Source organism: Vanessa cardui, chromosome 9, assembly GCF_905220365.1.
Source record: "Vanessa cardui chromosome 9, ilVanCard2.1, whole genome shotgun sequence".
NCBI lineage: Eukaryota > Metazoa > Arthropoda > Insecta > Lepidoptera > Nymphalidae > Vanessa > Vanessa cardui.
The window spans coordinates 2,927,026-2,952,140 of record NC_061131.1 but is presented as its reverse complement, the minus strand read 5'-3'; the positions used below and the strand labels follow the sequence as shown (position 1 = coordinate 2,952,140).

The 25,115-nt window shown below is 34.7% G+C and overlaps 1 protein-coding gene across 1 annotated transcript in view; it reads left to right on the top strand.

Moving 5' to 3' along the window:
- LOC124532298 (terminal nucleotidyltransferase 5C) overlaps positions 1–25,115 on the top strand; it is a 241,748-nt gene that overhangs the window by 36,106 nt on the left and 180,527 nt on the right. Inside the window, exon 2 of the mRNA XM_047107137.1 lies at positions 5,142–5,574. Coding sequence (XP_046963093.1) covers positions 5,218–5,574 — 357 coding nt within the window. The 5' untranslated portion in view covers positions 5,142–5,217. The remainder of the gene's footprint in view (positions 1–5,141; positions 5,575–25,115) is intronic.

The following is a 25,115-nucleotide window of genomic DNA, read 5'->3' as shown; positions in this document are numbered from 1 at the left end:
TACATACTTTTTATAAATTGATTATATATACATTTATGGTGCGAAAGTTTTAGCAAATATCTTCAATTGCACATACATATATTTAGGAAAAAGTGTTTTTGTTAAAATATATTGTCGTGTATCTAATGAATTTTAAAGAACTTTAAAGGTAAATAAATTCTATATTTTTGGTTTATCTATGATCCATTGTTACAGTGGGGCTAAAATCTTTGTTTTATAATTTAAAGGCGCCGTCGTAAAGAAAATATTTAAGGATATTTTGATTAATCCCCACTATCATGATCATTATCAAATTGATTCGTTAGTAGTTTCATTCTTATATAACAAATTCTGATAAAGTGATATTTATAAATAGGTATAGTGATAATTCCTATCAGATTTAACGTGCTTTATTGAGCTGTTTAAAATAAGCTCAAAAGTTATAGTATAACGCTGACTAAAATCTTTATAATGTGTTTTCAAAATGCATTAAAATAACGTATTACTAAGTTTTCAATATTTAACTAGCGAAATACAAGCGAGGCCTCAGAGAATATGGCTGAATATGAACTATTATTTAGCTATCCATAGACGAAGCGAAGGATTGCGCTAGTTCTCATATACATTACAGAATATATCAGGAAAAATTGTAAATGCACTCAACCTCGATGTAATCAATTTTCTTGATATAAATAGAAAGAGACGGGAGCAAATATGATGTTAAATATGAATATAAACGAAAGAGATAAGTGATCAGAGCAGACTCGCTCCGACGTGATCACTGAGGCATGTAAATGAAAACTTGTAATGTTAACGTATTCATTCATCTCACGTTTTGCTTCAATTTACACACTGTAGTGATTTTGAATGTCATTCATATATTCGTCCGGTTCGTTAATTCATTCTGTTAGCGAGTTCACGCGAATTCATTTTCGTTCAAAGATATTAAATCAAAAACGATCGAATCTGAATGGACTTCACTGTTCTTGAACATTTGTTGATATTCGTAATTTCGTTTTCGATTTGTTTTTGCTTCACTGATATTGTTCAAAGCTGTCAAAGAGTATGCTTATTTTTATAAATTTATCAATTTCTATAAGAAATGTATCTAATTTTTCAACCGACTTCAAAAAGGAGGAGGTTATCAATTCGTCTGTATTTTTCATTGATCGAATTTATAGAGTTTTTGTCACTTGTGGCATTTTTTAATGTCCATGGATATATTCACGAATGGTATAAGGATTAATATTTATAAAAACATATAAAGAGATTTTATAACGCAATCTGAGAATTTTATAGTCTATCAATCGCGTAATGTTGTAACTTACTGTTCTTTTATGCGTATTTTTAAAATGTTATTATTATTATTGTATCGCTAAACATTATATGACATTTTGGTTTCTGCGATGAGTTACGAATTTTTTCTTACGGAATAGCTCCACAGGTACATAATCCCTATCCGAATATAAGTAAGGATAGATCGTCGGTTTTTAATCAAGTCAGCTGAAACCGCTTTTTGGACCACGATATTAAATATTAACGTATCTCAAACATTTTATTAATCACGTCGGGCTAAGCTAGAGAGATTTTATATATATAATGCCAGCTTATATAAAAAAATATGAATTTTTCTAGACGTCTTCTTAAAATGGTATAAAATAGTCTGTCGTATTTCCGCAGTAATAAATATGTATTTATTTATGTAAATTTACTTTCTTATGTAAGAAAAATAAATAAATAAAAGATGCTCACGATCACGCTTAAAATAAGATTTAGTTCGATAGAAAGTTAACATTTTTTTGTAATATATATGTACATACAGTACAAGACCTTATACGAATAATAAAACCATTTATCATAAGAATACTATAAGTGAAATATTGTAAGGAAAATATCGAATACATTTTATATATCTTTGGCTTATTGTCTCTTAAATCACGACCATAATCTAAGCGGTGAACGAACTCTTAGTTATATTTTTTCTTTAAATAATATAATTGAAACAACTATATAAATCATTGAAAATAATAGAACTGATTAATAAATATTAGCCTGTATATAAATAAAGAAAATGCCGTGTGATATTATTTGAACCAGATATATCAATATATCTCTACAACAATAAAAATACTAATTATATCAAGTTTAGGCTCCTACAATGAATTTCTACCCTTTTAATATTTCTTTCCCTATTAATATTTATATTATAACAAGAATTTTCGAAAATAATTAGTTATTATTGATTAAATGTTATAAAAATTCGAATCAACGTCAAAACTATCAACTAAGCAAATCACGGAAATGATGAATATGGAGATGACACTGATTTAAAATGTCAATATTTATAAATTTCCTGAAATAGAACTGAGATTCTAGTTGATTAATTATAAATGAGAAAATATTAGAATAAAATATATTACTTTCCTGGTGGTATTTTTCGTTAGTCCAATGGTCTTTAAATAATGTAAAATATATCGTATTCAGTGGGACAGTTTTGACTTCATTTTAAAAATACATACACATGGCAACACTGTTTGAACTGTCATCTGTTTCAAAAGACGTATCAGGTACCGGACCTAACTTTACCTTTTAACAACATAATAAAAACATAAAACAAAACATTTTCTACGAACAAGTAATTTCCGCGTCGCTTACGTTCGCCTTCATCTTAGATGTCGTTATCGATTATTACAGGTAATACTCTATCACGTCATATAACCCGCTGACGGGTCAAACGTGAGAGATCGGAGCGAGATGATTGTGTTTGCGAAATGATAACATGAGTAATAACCGTACTTCATTCAATCATTCATCAGTCATTAATCAGTTCACTCATCATTGTAATATTTCGGTTCTAAAAAGAAAGGTAAATATAGTGTTGCCACATCAAAATTTACTTTATAAAACAAATATAAACTTTAAAATTGAATAATTTTTTTATGTAAGTTAATTATAATAACGTTGCTACAAAAGGTTATAAACAGAATACCATCTATTGTTTTAGTTTTCTTGTGTCATACAATATGGCATTAAACAAATAAAAATACATCGGTAAACTAGTCGCTCCTGTCTCTTGCATGTAACAATGCTTTATCTCATTTTTGCTTAGATTAATATTAATTTCATTTATTTTCGTATTATAATAAAAACCAGTAAACCTTATTTCATATGAGTTCTTTATGACTAATTTTATTAATGTTTTTAATTTTCAGTAATGTAACCATATATGACGTTTATAGTAGGATGGTTCCGCTTTCAATTTACATGACTGTCTACTCAAAAACTAAACATATATGTGATACCTATTACAATTTTTTTTTCTTATGAGATATTATTTATAAAAGAAAGACTTTTTTGCTTTAAACTGTTAATAGTATTAAATATATACGAACTTTTTTGTGTAAACTGTCCTGTTCCGATGATAAAACTAAATCTCTATGTTATCTGCACGCGGTGCAGTGTTAGCAGAGAGAGAATATTTTTTCAAGTTATATGTATTTAGGTTCTGTATAAAATTATTGTCTTTAATACTATTCGAAATATATTTCGTTTACAGAATAATTTCATAGTCAAATGTAATGTAAACGAAATATTCGTTGAACTGTTATTTTTTATCTTGAAATAAAATACATCGTTATCGTATTGTCATCATTTTAATAATTCAAAAAGTTTTATTTCAAGTCCAGTCCTAAAAGGACTAACTACTGTTTTTGATACACAGGCTTTCAAAGGGTTGTAATTCTAGAATTGCAAAAACAAAACTAGTTGCTTCTCTGGACTTTGTACGGGATAAAAAATATTTTGTGTTGTGTGTATTTAAATTTAATAATTATTCATGTATTTCAATTAATATAAAAGATATTGGGAGGTGAGATTGTATATTATTTTTGAGAGACAAAATACTTTTTGGAAAATAAATGTATCATCGATTTATCATAATATCAAGACGCTTACGAGAAGAAGAATAATTTGCTTGTGTCCGTAATACATCACCGGAATGTTACACACAATTATATATCTCTGATATATCTATTGACGACCTCCATGGTCGAGTGGTATGTACACCGGTTTTCATGGGTACGCCACTCTGAGGTCCCGCGTTCGATTCCCGGCCGAGTCGATGTAGATTACCATTAGTTTTCTATGCTGTCTTGGGTCTGGGTGTTTGTGGTACCGTCGTTACTTCTGATTTCCATAACACAAGTGCGTCAGCTACTTACATTGGGATCAGAGTATAGTATGTGATGTTGTCTCATATTTATATTTATATAAGAATGCTAGGCAAGGCCCCAATTTAATTAGGGATTAATAAAACTCCTTTGTACCCTCCTTTAAAAAAAAAAATTATATATATATATATATATATATATATATATATATAATCATAATAATCTATTGGGTTGTGCAATCGGTGCATCAATTAATAGAGCGATAAAATCAATCGAAGTTTTTAAATGTTATCAACTTCCTTCTACTGTATCGATTTCATTTTGCGTTTATGTAAATAATAGCTAATCGTTTCGAACGTTAACAACATTATTCTTACAAATGATTTAGAATCATATGGAAATCTTATAAAAAACATGCGAACGTAAGCGTTACTTGTCCATTTTCTATTTATATTTCTCATAGTCCAGTGAAGCCATATTTAGTCAGCATAGGCCGACATTCTAATAGCGACAGGCTTACACCTGCTCCATAAAAACCGGTCGTTATAAAATACCTCCAATTTATAAGGAATGCTTGTTTATTAGTGAAAAACCTGTCTCGAACCCCAGTACGCGTCTAGAGTGGACGAGGTCACTGTGTCACTTGCGTTTGGAAGAGAGCGAAAGTCATGTTGGATGCTATCTGTTCTGACACAACATCTTCAATAGTTCATGCGTCTTGGCAATAAATACCATTCATGTTCAGAAACTGGACAAAATATTATTAGATATTCGCTGATCGGAAGCAGAGAGAATATATAAATATACAATTTAAACTACAGGTGACAGATACTAAAATAAATTTACAAAATAGTCCGTAATATGTCCAATGTTCAGCTGAGATCTATTCCGGTGAATCCCCGATGTTGTGCCCGCAATTATCATGATAAGATTCACGTGTTCAACAACTTGGCGGAAAATGTTTCTAAAAAATAATTAGTAATTTTGTTACAGGGCTCAAGCAGTGAACTGGTGAAGCGTAACATGTAGTGGAGATTTGAAGACAAAAGTGTGTTTCTAATCGTACGTCATGGCCGACATTGATGAAATGAATATCGACTACGAAGTCGGCTACGAGTACGACATGTCTAAAATACCGGAAATCGTAACACCGGACGACACGAACGAGTCCGGCTACCAGGAGGGTTCGGAGAAAAGTTACGGTGATCGACGAGATTCGAAAGAGGGTTTCGGTGGCGAAGGGGATTCAGATAGTGGTGTCGATGGGGTGAGCAGTGGATGTAGCACGGTGGATGATTGCCCGGTGGTGTCGATAAATGATGTGGTCGCGTATTACGATGACATTCGCCCGAGGCGGCGACACGTGCCTCAGCTTAATTTCTATCACGTGGATATCGAGAGGATGGCCTTGGACGCTGTTGTTCAGGTAAGTGATCGTTGAACTTTTGGTAGATTAAGATTATAATTAATACATTTACATAAAATTACTCGTACGAAGCCTAGTTCAGATCAGTACGTCTATTGCATTGTCTTGTTTTGATATTATGGTAATACATTCAAAAGATACCAAAAGTAACTCAGCTACATCCGTTTCGTTGAATGTTTTTTTTTCCAAATCTTATTCGTCGCAACATTCATTGATGATGCAATTTGAGAAAAGTAAAACTGAATATGTTGTATAATATTGAGGAAGATGCTTGCAACGAAATGGTATTTATAAATAATGTTATCAATATCTAATTTTATAATCATAATAAAATAAAATTATATGCTCGACTTGATTAGATTATTTAAACCGTAAAATTATCATCCTTACGGCTTGAGAAACCGAATTAGAAAGTAAATTTACTTCCAGAATAGAAGAACGTGCTACATTTTGTATTTCTGTACGTATCTTCCTTTTATTTATCTATATTGATAAAATGATGCTGACTGAACACATAGCTAAAGCTACTAAATTGAGGAGCTCAAATTAGTAACATTGTTTTATTTTATAACATAAAGCCAATAATAGCCATTGGGCTATAAAATGTTTTGTGACAATTTCAAATTTAAAGAGTGCTGTAACTTTGTATGATTTTATCCGTAAAAAGTCGGGACAGGCAGTGGGTGTAAGAATTATTACATCTTGGACGTGCTGCATGAAATTTCTTTAAGGGATCAGCATACTTCTTTAAATTTCACTTTATTTTTTATTTTATTTAATATGTAAAAGTCGAATCATCCCTTCAAACGCTTGCTTGAATTCGTTTAAATTGTCTGTCATCGGTATTATTATCAAGTTTTCGAAAATTCCTCGTCGGTTCAGGATTTAGTTTTCTAAAGACGAAGTTAGTTTGAAAGTTATTAGAACGAATGTTACGCAAACGAGAACTTTGTTACAAAACGCTTTATAAGCCAGCGTATGTTGGCCTGCCTTTCTCTTCGCTATCATGAATTCTATCGACGTTTACTCGCAATATCGACCAAATGACCAACACTTTTGTTCTCAAATTGACCGGTATAGTCTAGCAACATTATCGCGTCTGCTATTTAATTGGAGTGATGTAGTGCTTTTGTAGATGATTTTATGTAATGTTATATAATAATGTGAGATGTTTCTATCCGCGTAAATGTTGATGATTGTTTTGTATGTATTAATATTCATATATATAGTGACTTTTTTGTCTTTTAACGTCAATCACGTGATCACAGCACGTATTGTTATGAGACTAGGAGCAAACGAGGGGGAATTGTCCGTAAATAGTGATAGTCTAATCATAAAATTCCGTTATTCTTTACCACTTATATATTTATTTCCCAGTGTAGAGCGGATAACAGAAAAAAGATGTTGAAGGTCACTTATACCATAAATTTTGATTATCTTTACAGTCTGCACAAGCGTTAAATTTCATGTAGCGCAGTTTGGTAATTTTCTTTTTACTAATATATGTATTAAATTTTTACGAATAATTACTTGACATTAAAAATATTACTACAAATTTAAATTCTTAAAATGGGAAGATCATAATTAACAAAAAAAATATCACGGGGTTCTGAAATAACAAAACGTTAAAAATACAACGGAATTAATAACCTCTATTTTTAAAGCAGTAAAAAAAGATTTTTTCTGTCCTAGGTCCTATAATTATGCAATTTTTTTTCGTTACTATAAATAGTGCATGTTGTCGACAGCGGTTTTAAAAGTAATCTATATGCCTTTTTGGAGTTCAAGCTTGCTTCATACCAAATTTGGTTCAAAGGATTGGCAGCAAAGATCATCAGAGAGACAGAAAAAGATAATTTAGCATTTATAATAGTACTATAGATTATATGAATTTAATTCGTAAATGTAGTCTTTCTATTCAAACATGTTAAAACAATATCATTATTATTGCGTGAAAAAGATCAACAACATACTAAACAGTGAACATAGCCTTTCAATAAAATAATTAACTTAAGAGATAAACTGGAAACGGATACAATCAAATGAGAGTATCTACAAGGGACTAAAGCAAACGTTAATTGGTTAAATTTTTAGTTACAATACATAATTAACATATGAAATTCACTTCGTTATTGGGCAACGTCTGTTGCGATGGTCAACGATTATACAACACTGCATCACTTAGAGATTGTATTTTTGTAACGTTATTTGACCTTTTCTCTTTTGCAATTGGTTTAATACCAATAATTGAACGAATGGTTTCATTATAAGTTTCAAATGTATTTTACTCGGACGTTCTTGTTAAGTTTGTAATGTAATGATTGTTGCAATTATCATTCTATTCGTTAAGTTGAGACATTTTGTAAGAATTAAAATCAGAAAAAAATAAAGTTCGATATTTAAATTTTAAACTTTTTTTTTACGAAATAGGTCACGAATTTCTTTTTGTATGCTATAATTTCTGTTATTTTAAATTATTTATTTACAAACTTTTAGTTCCAAAAAAATTATGGATATTATTTCGTTTCTGTCATATCAGAGACTAAAAATTCGAACTGTATATTTTTTGTAGATTTATGATATACAAGGTATACTTAAATATATTTTACGTAACAATTATGTATAAAAATACCACTGACAGACTCCACACAAGTTCTCCGAAATGCGAAATTCAGTCAAGACAGAAATTGCACATTTACTCCTTTCAAGGCATAAGCCTACATTTTGAAAAGATTTTTTTCGAAATTTTCTTTCAAATTAGTATAACTAATACATTATTGGAAATATATCTTTACTATCGTTTTGCCATTTGAGTATATTGATTCGTGCTCATGATTGTTCTGGTTTAATATTTATATAAATAATATTTTATACGTACACCTTTATAGGATATTAAGAGTTAAACAATTAAGAATTAATTTTAATGATTAAATTTGTCAATGTCTTGAAAAGACTCTCAAAATGAAATGAGATGTTTATGTACAATAAGATGACTTCAAAGTGACACACGACAAAGAAAACAAATCATTTCAAGGTCAAATCGAGTTGAACGCTTATACTTTGACTTAATTACTGATACTCGTCGAGTCTTTGTTCTCAACCTAAAAAGTCGCATATAAATCACTTTTGTGCGAGAATTCTATTATTTATTCTGTTGTATGTAGAGTACGTTTTCGTGTAAAAGTGAAATGTTGTTACGTATTGTTGTAATGCACACGTGAAGCCTTATTGTCGTTGATTCTATGTGCGTGTAAAATCGATATCTGCGTAGGCGGATACGCTCAAGGGCACGCCGATGTTTATTTAAGACTAGTATATTTTGCGAATCAATTCAACAGTGCGATTAATTGGTGAACAAACTTAGATCTGTTTATTGTTAGACCTTTTATGTATAGCTTCTTCATAGCTAAGCGCCACTCGAAATTTAAATCCAGGTTAGAGAGCTCTCACTGAATGTCTTTTTATAATATAATTTATTGACCTGATTATAATAATTGTTTGTTATAACTGATATGTATAAAATTAAAATCTTTTAAATTAGTCTACCCGTGACCACGAACGCTGTAAAGTGCTCGAAACGTCGGGATGTCCAAAATAATTAATATACGCGATTAAAATCCGTAATAACTAGTTTTATTTAAATGTGTAATAATCGCGAAAATTTAAGACAACATTAAAATTAAAATCATTAACCCTCTTAGGGGCGGAGTTTTGTGAAGTCTACCTCCCATAAAGAACCTACCTACCTGCCAAATTTCAAAGTATAGGTATTAGTTACTGAGATTTCGTGATAGTCAAAAAAGATGCAAACTGTATTAAAAAAAACATGTTAAAAATCTAACTATCAATCCAGTCCAATCTCACTGATTGCCAAGTGGTAGGTGAGTTTTATTTAACACAGCAAAAACTTTTAGAATAGTTGATATGTATTGCTTGATGTTTTTCATTATATATTGTAAATTATGTCCTAAATTATGGTTCAAATTAGTAACAAAGTTTGGTCAGGTGACAAATTAGTAAGTAAAAATAAATAAAATCCAATGTAAAAATAGGCACAAAGGACATAATATGGTTCCCAAGGTTGGTGAGGTTTTCTTCATGACCAAACTAACCTTCATCATCATCATCATCATCAGCCCTTTTTGTCCACTGCTGGACATAGGCCTCTCCCAGTGCACGCCACTGTGGTCTTTCTCCGGCTACTCGCATCCAGCTCCTGCCTGCCTGCGAACCAACCTTACATGTAAGAAATGGTTAATACTTCTTTCAGCGCAAATGTCTATAGTATATATATATCTATCTTATGTAAGCAGGTGGCGCATTAGCTAGGCAGCTTACCTGTATCATAAAAAAGAACTATTTTATATCTTTACACGATCTCATAAGTCCGCCTCATTTTCGTAAAGTAGGATTAATTTTTAATTGTCCTTAATCTTAAACTTTCCTTGTATGCAACAAGTTGGGATGTTGAACTTTTCTCAACAAGTAACGGTTCTCTCTCGTGGCTTTAAAACATAATGAATAAAATTAAAAAATCACGTAAACTCTTCTTAGTGGAATAAAAGAGAATTGTTAATAAAATAAAAAGTGCTCTTATAATTTATTTATACACCATTGAGACATCGTTGTATTTCTATTAATGCTATTTTTTAGGCTTACCTTATATTTCCAATGCAGGTTGGTGGAATGCACTTGTGACAGAATTTCGATGAAATTAGATACATGCAGGTTTCCTTACGATGTTTTCCTTCACCGCCGAGCACGAGATGAATTATAAACACAATTAAACACAAATATATTATATAGTGGTGCTTGCCTGGGTTTTGTTATTGGTTAAAAAGCATGCGTTCTTACCATTGGGCCATCTCAGCTTATATTGCAATAAGTAGGACTGGCAAATAAATCTGATGGTGGTAAGCGGTCAAGTGGTTACCACTGCATATACTTTGTTACTACTGTACAAAATATTAATAGATTCTCATACTAATATTCCATCAAAGATAGGAACTAAAATATTTTGTCTCTTATTCCTGTAGTAACATTGGCTCACTAACCCTTCAAACTGGAACAGAATAATGGTTAGTATTGCTGTGTAGCGGTTCAATATAATTATGATGTGTGGTACCTACCCAGCCGGCCTTGCAAGACTACCACCAAGTTAATCACAAGAGACATATTTGAATATAGAACGATTTAAATTTTTAACTAACATGCTTTAACGCTCCAAATGGTCAGCGGATTTTAGGGAAGCCAGCATGAGCTGCTCTCTGACGCATAATATTCTTACGTATTGGGTCACACGTGTGCAGTGTAATCAAATTAGCTGACATTTGGATATGTAGCTATTCCGTGTCGAGTGTCTTACTTCAATGAGTTTTGATTGCTTAGATTTTTTAATGATTATAATATTTTCTTTACATGTTACTGCAAGAGCTCTAATTATATACGAAATGTACATTTAAAAGTTATATAGTTATGATTGTATGTTGTTCTTTTAATGTTGTTTTTAAATACTAATTATACTATAGAATTTGTTTATTTACGACATCAGAAACTTCTAAAATGATCAATGTTTTTTTTTGCTATATTGTCCAAGTATAATATACAAAAACCTTCCTCTTGAATCATTCCATCCATTAAAAAAACTGCATCAAAATCCGTTCAGTTATTTTAAAGATGTAAGCATACGTAAGAGTCGAGATGGCCCAGTGGTTAGAACACGTGCATCTTAACCGATGATTGCATGTTCAAACCCAGGCAAGCACCGCTGATTCATGTGCTTAATTTGTCTTTATAATTCATTTCGTGCTCAGCGGTGAAGGAAAACATCGTGAGGAAACCTACATGTGACAAGTTTCATAGAAATTCTGCCACAAGTGCATTCCACCAACCCGCATTGGAACAGCGTGGTGGAATATGTTCCAAACCTTCTCCTCAAAGAGAGGAGGCCTTTAGCCCAGCAATGGGAATTTACAGGCTGTTGTTGAAGCATACGTAGGCATAGCCAGCAGTATGCGACTTTGTTTTATACTATGTAAGATATATTTGTATAAGTACATTAAAAGTTTTGTTTTCAAAAAGTATAGCGGATGTATTATACCTAAGTGCTCGTGTATGTATGTAATCAACCTATCTTCTATATCTATCTTAAAATATGTTTCATTATATAAACAAGATCTTTCTTAGAAACGTTTTATGATAAAGTATTCCATCCCGCATTAAACCGTATATTAAACCATTTTCCTTAAAAGTACGTTTTATAAATTCTGAAGCGGTAATGTATACTAATATATAGGTTTAGATACTCGTGTAGATGTACGAATATATAACTAAACGATGATTGAAATAAGTAAAAGCCTTGAGAAATATTTAAAACTCATATTATAAATGCAAAGGTCTTTCTGTTTGTTACCTCTTCGCGCTTAACCGCTGAATCGATTTAGATGAAATTTGGTATGGACATAGTCTCAAAGCCGGGAAATTACATATGCTACTTTTATATTCACTCCTAAGACAAAATTGTAGGCACAGTTTTATTTGCTCTAGGATAGAAAGGCGCAAGTTTAACTAGTTATATACATATATGTTTCTTTGTCTATACGATCAACGTGACATTGATGAAAACATTACTTGTATCTGTTTGTTGTGTAATCTCTGTTTTATTGTGCATATTTATAATTTATGGGTTAACTTTTTTTATAGAAAAACGATATTTATACCATTAGTAAAAAGTTGCTTTAATTAAATAAAGTAATTCGAGTGTCCCGCTCACATTAGTACATTATTACCCTATAACTTGAACGCGTACTAAACTAGATAACAGAATCCCGTTCCACGGACCTGTTTAACGATTACAGGACAAGTGGGAGACAGGTTCAACGACCCTTTTAACGTTGGAAATGTACTCAGTGAACTATCTATTTTAATTTTACTTTATATAGATTTAAAATGTACGTGAATGCTAGAATAAGAAGCCCTTGGGTTTCTGATTACTTAGAAATAATTAGACCGATTTTTAATAAGTACTAGCAACCCGCCCCGGCTTCGCACGGGTGCAGTATTGATGCTAAATATACTACAGAATTTGTTTATTTAAGACATTACAGTGGAAACGTCTAGAATGATCAGTGTTTCTTTTTTATTATATTGTCTATGTATTATATACAATTTTCCTCTCGAATCACTCTATCTTTTAAAAAAAACCGCGTCAAAATCCGGTGCTTAATTTTATCAAATCAAATCAAATCAAAATAAACTGTATTCAAGTAGGCTTTTACAAGCAGTAATTAATCGTCATTTTACAATTAAGTGAAGCTACCACCGGTTCGGAAAGTAGATTCTACCGAGAAGAACCGGCAAGAAACCCAGCAGTTACTCTTTTTTAACGTTTAAAAAATTCAAAGTCATGTTTGTTAAATACAATTATTTAAATTAATACAATTACTTAAAGATCTAAGCATACATAGGGATATATAGCGGTGTCCTTAGGGCGACTTGCTGCCGGGCGCGTAGGGCCTACGTCCGTTGTCGAAGGCGCAACGGCCTCGACACGGATCTGGAGGGTCAGATGCTGGACGCATATCGCCAGCTGAAAAAAGATCTGCAGCTGGCGATAAGGAAGGCTAAGGAGAAGGCCAGGGAGGAGCTTCTGGAGGGTCTCAACCGAGACCCGTGGGGGCGCCCGTACCGCGGTGTGCGTGGGAAGTTCCGCACCCAAGGTGCCCCCGTCACCGAGACGCTGCCGCCGGAACTCCTCCTGCGCCTGGTCGGAGAACTCTTCCCCCATCCAGGCGAACATGTCCCTCCGCAGCTGGCCTATCGCTCCGTGATTGAAACAGCAGTGGCTCCGCCACTAATCACGGAGCGGGAGATGGAGATGGCCCTCGGCCGCTTGAGGGCCAAGAAGACAGCGCCGGGTCCGGACGGGGTTCCAGGGCCTGTTCTGTGCGGCGCCCTGGAATACCTAGACGCAAGGCTTCGGGAGCTGTTCGACGAATGTCAGCGCAGCGGGCAGTTTCCGTAGCCTTGGAAGGAAGGAAAAATTGGTGCTGTTGCCGAAGGAAGGTCGGCCGATGGACTCTTCTTCGGCATACAGGCCAATTGTGCTGCTGAACGAGACGGGAAAACTCTTCGAGAAGATCCTCGCAGCCCGCCTCGTTCAACACCTCGAGGAAGTCGGTCCGGGTCTTTCAGAGGCTCAGTACGGGTTCAGGGCAGGCCGGTCGACGGTCGATGCCCTGGACGCCCTGAAGACTCGGACGACGGAGGCGGTGGCCCGGGGACAAGTCGTCCTGGCAGTGTCGCTCGATGTGGCGAACGCCTTCAACAGTCTTCCCTTTGAGACAATACGGGAGGCACTCCGATATCATGGGGTGCCATCCTATCTCAGGAGGCTGCTGGAGGCGTACCTCCAAGACAGGGAAATCCTCTGGGCGGGGGTCGATGGGAGGCTCGTCCGGTATCGAGTGGGCTGTGGCGTTCCACAGGGGTCGATTCTCGGCCCAATTCTGTGGAACGTCGGTTTCGACTGGCTCCTGCGGGCTCCCGTCCTTCCCTGGATGGGGGTGTTGTGTTACGCTGACGACACCCTCGTCACGGCGATTGGGCGGGACTTCCAGGAGGCGGCTCGCCTCGCCGAAGTCGGAACGGCTCCCGTGGACCGCATGGGAATGCTGGGCTTGAGGGTCTCCATATCCAAAACGGAGGCCCTCCTCTTCCACGGTCCACGGAAAGGACCCCCACGAGGGGCGAGTATCACCGTCCAGGGGACGGTGATCAAGGTGCAGGCCCAGATGAAGTATCTGGGCCTTATTCTGGATGGACGATGGAGCTTCGGGCAGCATTTTGTCCATCTCGGCCCGAGGCTCATCAACGCCGCTGCCGCTCTCGGTCGCCTCCTTCCGAATGTGGGGGGGCCGGGATCCCTATGTCGGCGTCTATATTCCGGCGTAGTGAGGTCGATGACGCTGTACGGTGCCCCGATCTGGATAGACGCCCTCACCGCTAAAAATCGGGCCCTACTGCGAAAGCCGCAGAGGGTCATAGCGGTGAGAGGCATCAGAGGGTACCGTACGGTGTCGTGGACTGCGGCGACACTTCTCGCGGGCGATCCGCCCTGGGAGCTCCAGGCGGAGGTGCTCGCGGAAGTGTACCGGTTTCGGGTCGAGGTGAGGGACCGCGGCGACCGTCCAGGGTCAACGGAGATCGGGCGGATCAGGACTCTAGCCCAGCAAGCCCTGATGGTCCGATCGCAGGAGGATCTGGGGTCACCCACAGCAGGCCTGGCGACAGTGGAGGCGATCCGTCCCCACTTGAGTCGCTCGAGGGTTGAAAGGAAGCACGGCACACTGTCGTACAGAATGACGCAGGTACTTACCGGGCACGGATGCTTCGGTAAGTACCTGCACGCGATAGCGCGGCGGAAGGAAACACCCTCCTGCCACGAGTGTGGTGCGCCAGTGGACACGGCGTACCACACCCTGTACGAGTGTGCTGCGTGGGGACCCCAGAGGCACATCCTTGCGGCGACTATGGGTGGAGACCTCTCGCTACCGAGCGTTATCAACGCCATGCTCAGTAGCGAGATGTGCTGGTCAGAGATGCGCTCCTTCTGCGAAAGTGTCATGTCGCAGAAGGAAGCCGCGGAGCGGGAGCGGGAAAATAATGCCGCCGCCGACTCGCTCCGCGGAAGACGACCGGGGAGGAGGAAAAGGCGCTACGCGCACCTTCTCCCCCCACCTCAATAGGCGCCGCAGTGACCAGGGGGGGTCCCAGTACCCCGGGAATTCCCCGTAGGAGTTGGAGGCCCGCATAGGCGGGCCGACCGTCAGCGCGTCAGGGTAGCATGCGTAAGCGATCCCGTGGCGTCCGCCGAAAGACGGAGAGGGTACCGCTGGTTTTTTAGTGGGTAAACCCGGCGTACTTGGGCGCACTTTCGTCCAGGGCTCCGGGGAGTCCCACACCCCCCCCCCCACTTTCCATCACGTGGGGGAAGCGCGTAAAGCGTTATTCCAGCGAGAAAAAAAAAAAGGGATATATAGCGGTAAGTGTCTTAGTTTTATACTATGTAATGATTTACAAATTATTTATTTTATATGGTGACATTATAGCAATAGTCGATGATTAGAGTTCTTCGCCAACATAAACCAACGTAAAAAAAAAACAATTCAAATCGCTATTGATGTGAATATGTTATTTGTATGTAATATTATATTAAATGGTACCTGTTTTTGTCATTCGAAGTTCATTCAGCCTCGCCGATTAAGCATAGACAAAAAATGCAATTTTAACAACAATTCAATTGCACACTAACCAAAAAAAAAATATCATAACAACTTGTTTGAATAGAATAAATCTATTCGAATTGTCGTTTATCACGAGTTCAATGTCAGCGGAATCCTGCTCTTATTTCCATTTCATTAAAGGTCATTATCGATTAATGGAAACGATTTATTAGTAAGTGTCATAGGTTTTGCCAATTATTATTAAAATAATGAGCGGTAATAAAACGAGCGTGTGCAGTCTCTTGGTGTGGATCACGATTTTTGCATTTAATACTAGTTTCGTGATGTTGTTCGCTCGATGTGGGGTGACAGACTCGATCGGATAGCGGATTTAAAGTATAACAAAAATATATACTGCTAGTACACCCGAGATGGCCCAGTGGTTAGAACGCGTGCATCTCAACCGATGATTGCGGAATCAAATCCAGGCAAGGTGAGGTGAAAGAAAAGATCGTGAGGAAACCTGCGTGTGTCCAATTTCAAGGAAATTTTGCCTCATGTGTATCCACCATCCCGCATTAGAGCAGCTTAGTGGAATATGCTCCATTCCTTCCCCTTAAAGGTAGAAGAGGCCTTAGCCCAACAGTAGGAAATTTACAGGCTGCGCGGCTTCATACGGATGAAATAAGGACTTTATACACTCCTCTTTTATAACCAATGAGATACACACTTGTCTATTACCTTCACTGTGCTAATATATCTCTCGGTTACGGATTTTATAAGAAACACATTATCTCGATTGTTTTTGGTCGATTTACGTTGCAAATCATCATCACGAACAAGCCTGCCATTTTATCAAGGTTCATTTTAAGTATATGTGAAAGAAAGTTGAAATCGCTTGAGTAGTTTCTGAGATATTTGTAGGAGAAATAAACAAATGCCTTAATAATAGTAAAGTAAAGTAACAGCCTATAAATTTCCCACTACTAAGCTAAGGCCTCCTCTCCCATTAAGGAAAGAATTTGGAACATATTCTACCACCAACATACCATACCATAGTTGGTGGAATGCACATGTGGCAGAATTTTTATCACAGAGATTTAATCACCTTTATCAAAAAATGGTAACTTTCTCAATCGACTGGTAATCTTAATACCTAAAGCTGTACTTAATATTGTTTAGCAGTTGATCAGTTAAACAATGTTGCGTCTCTTTCTAACAAATGTCAGCTCAATGATGACAAAAAGAGATAAATCAGTTTTTAACTAAACATCCGTTTAAGAACAAACTATACGACTATACGAGTAAGGACGTAAGTCTTTAGCTCACAATGACTGTAATAAATTTTTATTATTTTATATCATGTTTAGTAATATAATATTATTTAATAATAATAAATATCACGTATCGACTATTTATGTTCTAGTTTATTATTTGAATATAAGATGTTCGTAATGAAATACTTGGTACATTATTTAATCTAGCAGTTTCAATTTTGCATACATTGATTTACCTTAAAATTAAAGACATATTTGATGGTGAAGAGTGAGTCAGAAGCAAAATGTATGAACCACCTACTTAGTTGCCAAACAACAATGTACTCTATATTACAAATTATATTATAACGTATATTGAAAAGCAATAACGATTGGTGATTAATATTTTATTGTACGTTAAGTAATTGAAGTATGATAGAAGTTTTAGGTTGGTGGTATAAATGTTATATATGTACTAAAAATAGTGGTAAAAATACATGTTTTTGAATGGTTCATTTTAAAGGATGTGGCTTCTATAAAGAATGTAATAGTAGGTATTTGTCTCGTATTCAATTGTTACAAATTCTTATGTTTAGTGTTTAATCGCTTCGAATTGGTATCGTAGTGGGAGGTGATATCGTTGCAATTTTTCCTACTAAAGCCTGGCCTTTGTCGTACAATGTGAAGTTAATTGAGCGTCGTTCGCGATTCATAATTCTTTAGATTGCTAACTATATTTTCCTCGTTCTAGTTAACTGATACATGTATTTTTTAAATCTATATTTGACGACCTAAGTTTTCATGGGTACACCACTCCGAGGCCCCGGGTTCGATTCCCAGCCGAGTCGAACTAGAAAAAGTTCATTAGTTGTCTTTGTCTTGGGTCTGTGTATTTTTGGTGCCGTCGTTACTTCCGATTTCCCAGAACACAAGTGCTTTAGATCCCAATGTAGGTAACATCGAGATCAGAGTATTGTATGTGATGTTGTCTAATATTTTTGTTATTTTTTATTCATATAAAAAGTAATACACAAATTTTCATCAAGCCTTATCATAGTCTAATAAAATAAAAAATAAAAAGAATATATATAATAACGTTACTTTTCATTTATTTATAACTGACACAGAAACTAGAAAATATTCCATATGATGGTAAAGTATCACCAACACCTATTTTTATACTATGACTAATTTTAATCATTTTAACGCGACACCAATCTGATGAACTAGAATGGAACCCTTAAACCTGAACGGAATTATTAATACTAAATACTGTTAAATTATTTGGCGTTAGAAAATGGGACGTAACCGACGGACCCTACAACCAAGTGCCGTGTCTTAAGAGAAATAGTATTAGTGGGTGTTAGTGGCAGTAAATATGCCGCTAATGGCCTCTCTAACTATTATTCAATAGACATATTATGACTAAATGGTTATATGAAATCAATAAATATCTAAGGAAATTTTGCTTCTGTTTTCTGCTTCAGAGAAACACGCAAAGTAATGCATCTCGGTAGTGACGAAACAAGTTTCATCTGATTCTTACTTATTATAATATTATAAATGCGACATAGTGTTTGTCAGTGTGCCCTTTCACACATCGACAGAACAACGGATCGGTGTGATTTGCATTTAACTGAAGATTGGTCTATCATTGCACATATATATATATATATTTGATGTAAATCTATTATTGAGGAGCTGGATGCGAGTAGCCGGAGAAAGACCACAATGGCGTGCACTTGGAGAGGCCTATGTCCAGCAGTGGACAAAAACGGGCTGATGATGTGATGTGTGATGTGATGTAAATCGAATTAGTACACTTGATAAAAAAAATCTTGTATAAGTGTCATGGGTTACTTTCTTAGTACTTGGCTTATAACATGCCAACAGTACAAAAAATATACAGGAGATAAGGTGTTCCCATGGACACGTCCGCTCTCGTAATCTGATGAGACTGGTATGGGCTTGGTGTGAACGGAAAGATTTCATGCCCAAGACCAACACTTTGAGGTGCTTTTTGAGGAACCACTTTGGGATATGACTGAGAGCTACTCAACAGAGAAATGAAAACAATTGTTTGTAATAAGATCTCGAAATTTGAAGTTATATCTTAAACTAGTTGTCGCCCGCGGCTTCTGTCGCGTTTTGTCCTTTCTTGGAATTCAACTGTGCCTCATACCAAATTTCATCAATTTAGGTTCAGCGGTTTGGTCGTGAAATAGCGAAACACAGACAGACTTACTGTCACATTTATAATATTGATATTGATTAAATGTTGACAAGAATGGAAATAAATTATTAAAAAAATATATTTCAAGATAAATTATTGATTTCTTCTCTCGTCGATTATGTATCTCATAAATAATAATTATGTGCAAATTTAACAGCTGCTGATAAGTATTTCTTAATAAACATTAAGAAATCTAGATATTTTCAGGTAATAAATTGAATAGTTTATGAAGGGTTTGCAAAACTAATTAACGGATTTGCTTAAAAGCTAGTGTGTCGACATATTGAGAGTAGGGTGACCAGTTCTTAGTTATTACTTTCAAGAATGTTATGATATTATCAGTTTAGGTATTGGTTAAGCTTTAATCAATTTACGCAGATGCAATACTTTTAAGTCATCAGAATCATTTTTTTATATAATATTTAGGTGGACTGACAAATGGGCCTGATGTTGAGAGGTCACCAACGCCCATAGACATTGGCTCCGTTAAAAGTATTAACCAACCTTACTTCGCCAATGTGCCAAAAACCATTGGAACTAAGATTACTACTACTTACTTTTTTATTCATCATCAAAATCGATAATAAGATTTTCTTCCGTCCTTTTTCATATACATATAGTTGCAAACATGCAAATCAAAATATACTTTATACAAGTTGGGTCTTTTTTGCAAACGTTTGTTAGCCTCAAACGAATATCCTTAAAGGCTTAGAAATGTAGGCAATCTGGTAAAAAATGTAGACTTCAACAAAGAGGACCAACCAGAACGTATCAATCATCTATTTATGCCATGTAACTTATTTAGAAATTATATAATTCTAACGTATTAACGTAACCCATAGAACATGATAATAGGGCTACCCTAAAGAGATCAAAATTGTTTAAGTGATGTAATTATATACAAGTGTGTTTAAAATGATCGTCGCTATTTCTCGGGTCAAGGTGAAAATCAATCATCTTTAATACTCGTAATAGTAACGTTATTTAATGTTCAAACCTTTCTAAATGTTATATGTTGCGTTATGCGAAATATACTTAAAGGTAGCATATGAATACTGCCAGTATGATAATATATGTTGCGTGGTATGGCCGAAACCAAATTAGGGAGAGCGGGCAACCGACAATTGAGAGTCGGATAAGTATATTACAATAATGTAAATAGAAGATTGTTATCTTTTAGGTTTATTTGTTTAATGCCTATAATGAAAATCGAGCCTTGGATTACCTGTGTTTTTATTTTAAGACAGAATTTATTTAGCAACGGGCCAGCTGTTAAGGTTTTTGATGATAGGGCTTTGTGCAAGTTCATCTAGGTAGGTACCAACCACTCATCAGATATTCTGCAGCTAAACAGCAGTACTCAGTATTGTTGTACCGGTTTGAAGAGATAAGGGTCATAACATCTTAGTAACCAAGGATGGTGATGCATTGCCGATGTAGTTTTAAAAAAAAACGTTACCGAAGTAGCCTTCGCTTGAAGCAATTGTTTCTGTATTTTGTGCTATCGTATTTTTTTAGAACAACGAAAATTCCTTTGCACTAGTGCTTTAGCCACTGATTCCACTGAAGACTAATATTTATATTAATCATTCTAAAATTTGTAAATAACAACCAAATAAATAAAGGAAAAGAAAATCGGTTGACGGAAAGAAAAGGAAATTTAATTTAAATTACTGTAGTGTTAATATTTTTCATAAACATGGTCTATGTACAGCCTTATTCATTTTTAAAATATTCTTTGTTCAATTAAGCCTTAAAGGGGACTGATTAATCTTTATCTGCAAGTCCTTTGAGAAAACGTTAGTCGCTGTGAAGCTAACGGCGACCCGGAATGTGATATCTTATTAACAGTAAGTGGAACTAACGTTAGTGAATTAAAGACTTTTTCGCCTTTACACAAATTATATTTATTATTACCAGCAGATAAATTATTACGAATTGAAGTTTAACAACACTAACATATGTATATTATTAATTAAAGAACGCACACAGACAGACACTACAACTATTTTATGATATACGTTGGTGTACGAAAATAAGCGACCTGATGATAAGTGGTCACCACCGCTCATAGGCGCTGTAAGAAATATTAATAATTCCACTACCACTCATGGGAAATAAGATCTTATGTCCATTGTGCCTGTAGTTATCAGTGTAACTACAGTTATTTAGTGAGCCAGTGCTCATTTATCCTTTAAATTGGAACATAACAATACTATGTATTGATTTTTGGCGGAAGAATATCTAATGAGTGGGTGGTACGTATCCAGGCGGGCCTTTACAAAACCCTACCAGTAAGGAAATATTATGTAAGTAGTCTTTTGTATGGTCAAAATAAAGCTATAGTAGAAAAGTCCAATAAAGTAACTGAATTAAATTAAATAAAACCTCCTTTTAATGTAAATGTTGCGGACAAATCTCGGGTTTAAATATACTTGTGTCAGAATTTAATTTCTTAGTGGTTCATTTTATTTCATAGCATTTTCCTTTTTACATAAATCATAAATTCGAATTAAGCACACAATGGTTTGAACCAGTAACTGTTGAAGATTCAAGTGGACCACGGTTTTTTTAGTTAAAACACACAACATCTTACAATGTTGCTGTTTAAAATATCTATCAATCACAAAAACAGAACTCTCTGGACACTGTCATGTTATTTGAATTAGTTTGTCGTAGGTCACGAATGACCGCATTCTTGAAACGTTCACAAACAATAATAAACTTTAAAGTTATGCCATAGAGATGAAAATAGCGTAAAAGTATTTAAATGACCATTGTCACGGGATTACGATATCCGCCTGCCATATTAAAAAAAGATCTGGATGATAGCCAAACTATCGTTGTATTTGAATGCTTGTCAAACTTTCTTTATAACTAGATTTATTCAATTCAATAGATGGTAATTTTAAATGTATCATCCAAGTAATCAAAGTATACATATATTAAATATAAACATGTATAAAAGCGATATAATTCGACATTTCGTACCAACTACTGATTTGAGGAAAATTGCCGCAACAGTGTAGAAATAAGAATTTGAATGTTATCTAGTAAATGTATCGCTATAACACCATACATTAACGATCACGAATGGGCAAAAAATTCCCACTTGAAGGTACTCACCATTGCCCATAAAAATTGGCACCGTAATTTTTTTTAACTAATCCTTATTTCACCACTAACCTTGGGATGCTACGTCCCTAGTGCTCTAGTTAGACTGGGTCACTAACCCATCAAATCGGAAAACAACAATACTGATTATGCCTACTACTATATATCAACCCAGAAGAGTTTACACAAAACCTATCACCTAAAGTATAGATTAGCAAGCGTTGTGTTAATTTTATGGTTCAGTTTTATTTGTGCAAAATTTTTGTATTCTACGTTTTACGAATTTGGGCAATATTTTTATATTACCAAAGTCAAAATAGTCGAATAGGAACATTTGTAAATCACCATTTAGCTTTTGTCTTTTGAACTGCGCAATTTATGATAAGTAAAAACTTTGATAACCAGTGAACTAGTAATATATATAAATCGTGATACATAATTCTACTATTTTTAAAAGGTATATGTCTCAATAATGACCTTCAGATTGTTTATCATGTTATGGCAGGTTTTTATAAGATTTTTATATTCACACTGTTATTTTTTAATCAATATTGTACTGCCAGTATATGACATTGGCGTAATAATTCTGTGTTTATCTAGCACAAATTAATTATATACATAAAATAGATTGCTATGTTAATTAATTATTACAGATTCTATATAAATAAATACACTGCAAAATCTGTCTTTATTTGAATTGACTTTATTTATTAAAATTATCATCTGTGGTACATACAGTACATGTGTTAATTGACAATCAATGTTGTCATGATCATGAACATGACGAAATTGATTGATTAAATATATATTGCAAAAAAGTATTTATATGTTTTTTAAAATATAAATCACAAAACGCTTAGAAAACATTGTTTTAATAAAAATAGAAAAACACGTCAATGGAATGACTAATTCTGATTGCTTTTTATAGAAACGTTCGTCGTTCCGGAAAATCATCAACACACAATATTGCAATTCAACTGTATTTTGATTTTTTTGTTTTATTTTATACAACAATTGTGTTATTATGTTGATTTTTGCCAATGATTTTTATATTTTTCTTGATTGGAAACAGATTGGTACAGTCAGATAAGGAGCAGAAAGTATTAATGAATTTGTTGACCGGATCTATACAGGTCTAATCGAAGCGATAAAAAATAATATAATACAAATTGATACAACTGTTATATATCTAAGATTTGGTGTAAGGGCTTTGTGTGACAGCCTGGGGAGGTACCAATTCTCTACCGCTAAACAAAACTATGTACATTCAGTATTGTTTTGTTCCGCTCTGAAGGATGAGTACTTAAATAAGTAGAGGTTTTGAGGATTTCCATGAATTTGTAAACGGACAATAGATCACGTGTTTTGCAATGACACTCATTGTAAAATTCGAGAATGTTTTGAATCGTTGTTTTGCTTTGTTTTTGGGTAATCCTCTGTTTAGACCTTTTGTTGCTATAATTTTATTAACTCTTATATAAACACGTTGAAGTCGTTTCATAAAAAAAAAACGAATTGAAATCTAAGTTAATTTCCAATATTTAAGAATTAAAAAAAGAATTGCACCAAAGAGGTTTCGGGCATGTAGTTGCTTTCGGTAGAAAAAATCTCTGGCAAGTTACATGTCCAAATTTAAGAAATGAAACTGACTATTTGAAGGGATTTTGGAATGCAAGTTAGTTTGCTTGTGACGTTTCTATAATTTGTTTTTATTCTTAGCATTTTTTTTAAACGGTATGGAGCTATTGGTTAATTAATGTTTTGCTATTTAAATAGCTGTGAGTTTAAATTAAATACTTAAGTTTAACACATTTTGCTTCGTCACGTACGACGATTACAATTTCTCTTGATCATCTAATATCACCCTGTAGAAAACGTTTTTGCTCTTTGAAAAGGTCACAACTAAAACCTTTTTGTTGTCATATTTCAAGCCCTAAATTAGATTACGTCTAATTTTTTAAATATTACTTGTGATTCCATCGAAATTTACATATAATCATGGCATGTTACATTATTATAGATTGTCTATTTCTAATATACTACTTACTAGGTACTTGCTTATCTTTAAAAAAATATATTTTCGGCATTCATATCATGAAGGTTGTATAGCTAAAATAAAAAATAAAACAGTTACGTAAAATATCAAAAAGGGCTTCCTTCAAAGCGTTGAAACCTTACTTTCTATTTTCCTGTTACTATTTATTAGCTTCTCATTTGCTATAATTGGTCAGCCGTTTTAATCTAACCACCATTGTTCAATGATCAGATGATTACAGCCGGACGTGATGTAATCTTACAATTGACAAGGATGCATAGATGTGTCTTAGCTAGAGTGAACGATTTTTTAGATACGATCTACTTCTATTTTTAAATGTAAGTTCTATATTTGAAAATATAACGAAATTTTACACACACTATGAGATTGGCTTGTTTTTGTCTAATGAGCCACTATTACGTACATATTGAGAGTGTAATAATTATTTACACTAGTAGGTTGCCCGTGAAACATCGTGTTTATTCAAAATATTGTTTAGGTATTTGAATACTTATGACACGTGAAATATTTTTTGAATATTTTTTTTATATCGAAGATCTTAGTTCTCTGTAACCGGCTAGTTTTCCCGCTCTATAAAATTTATTATTTAATAAATTATAACAGTTAAATAAATAACAATCAATAATCCTTTCTAATCTTCTGCACATCTAAACCTTGAG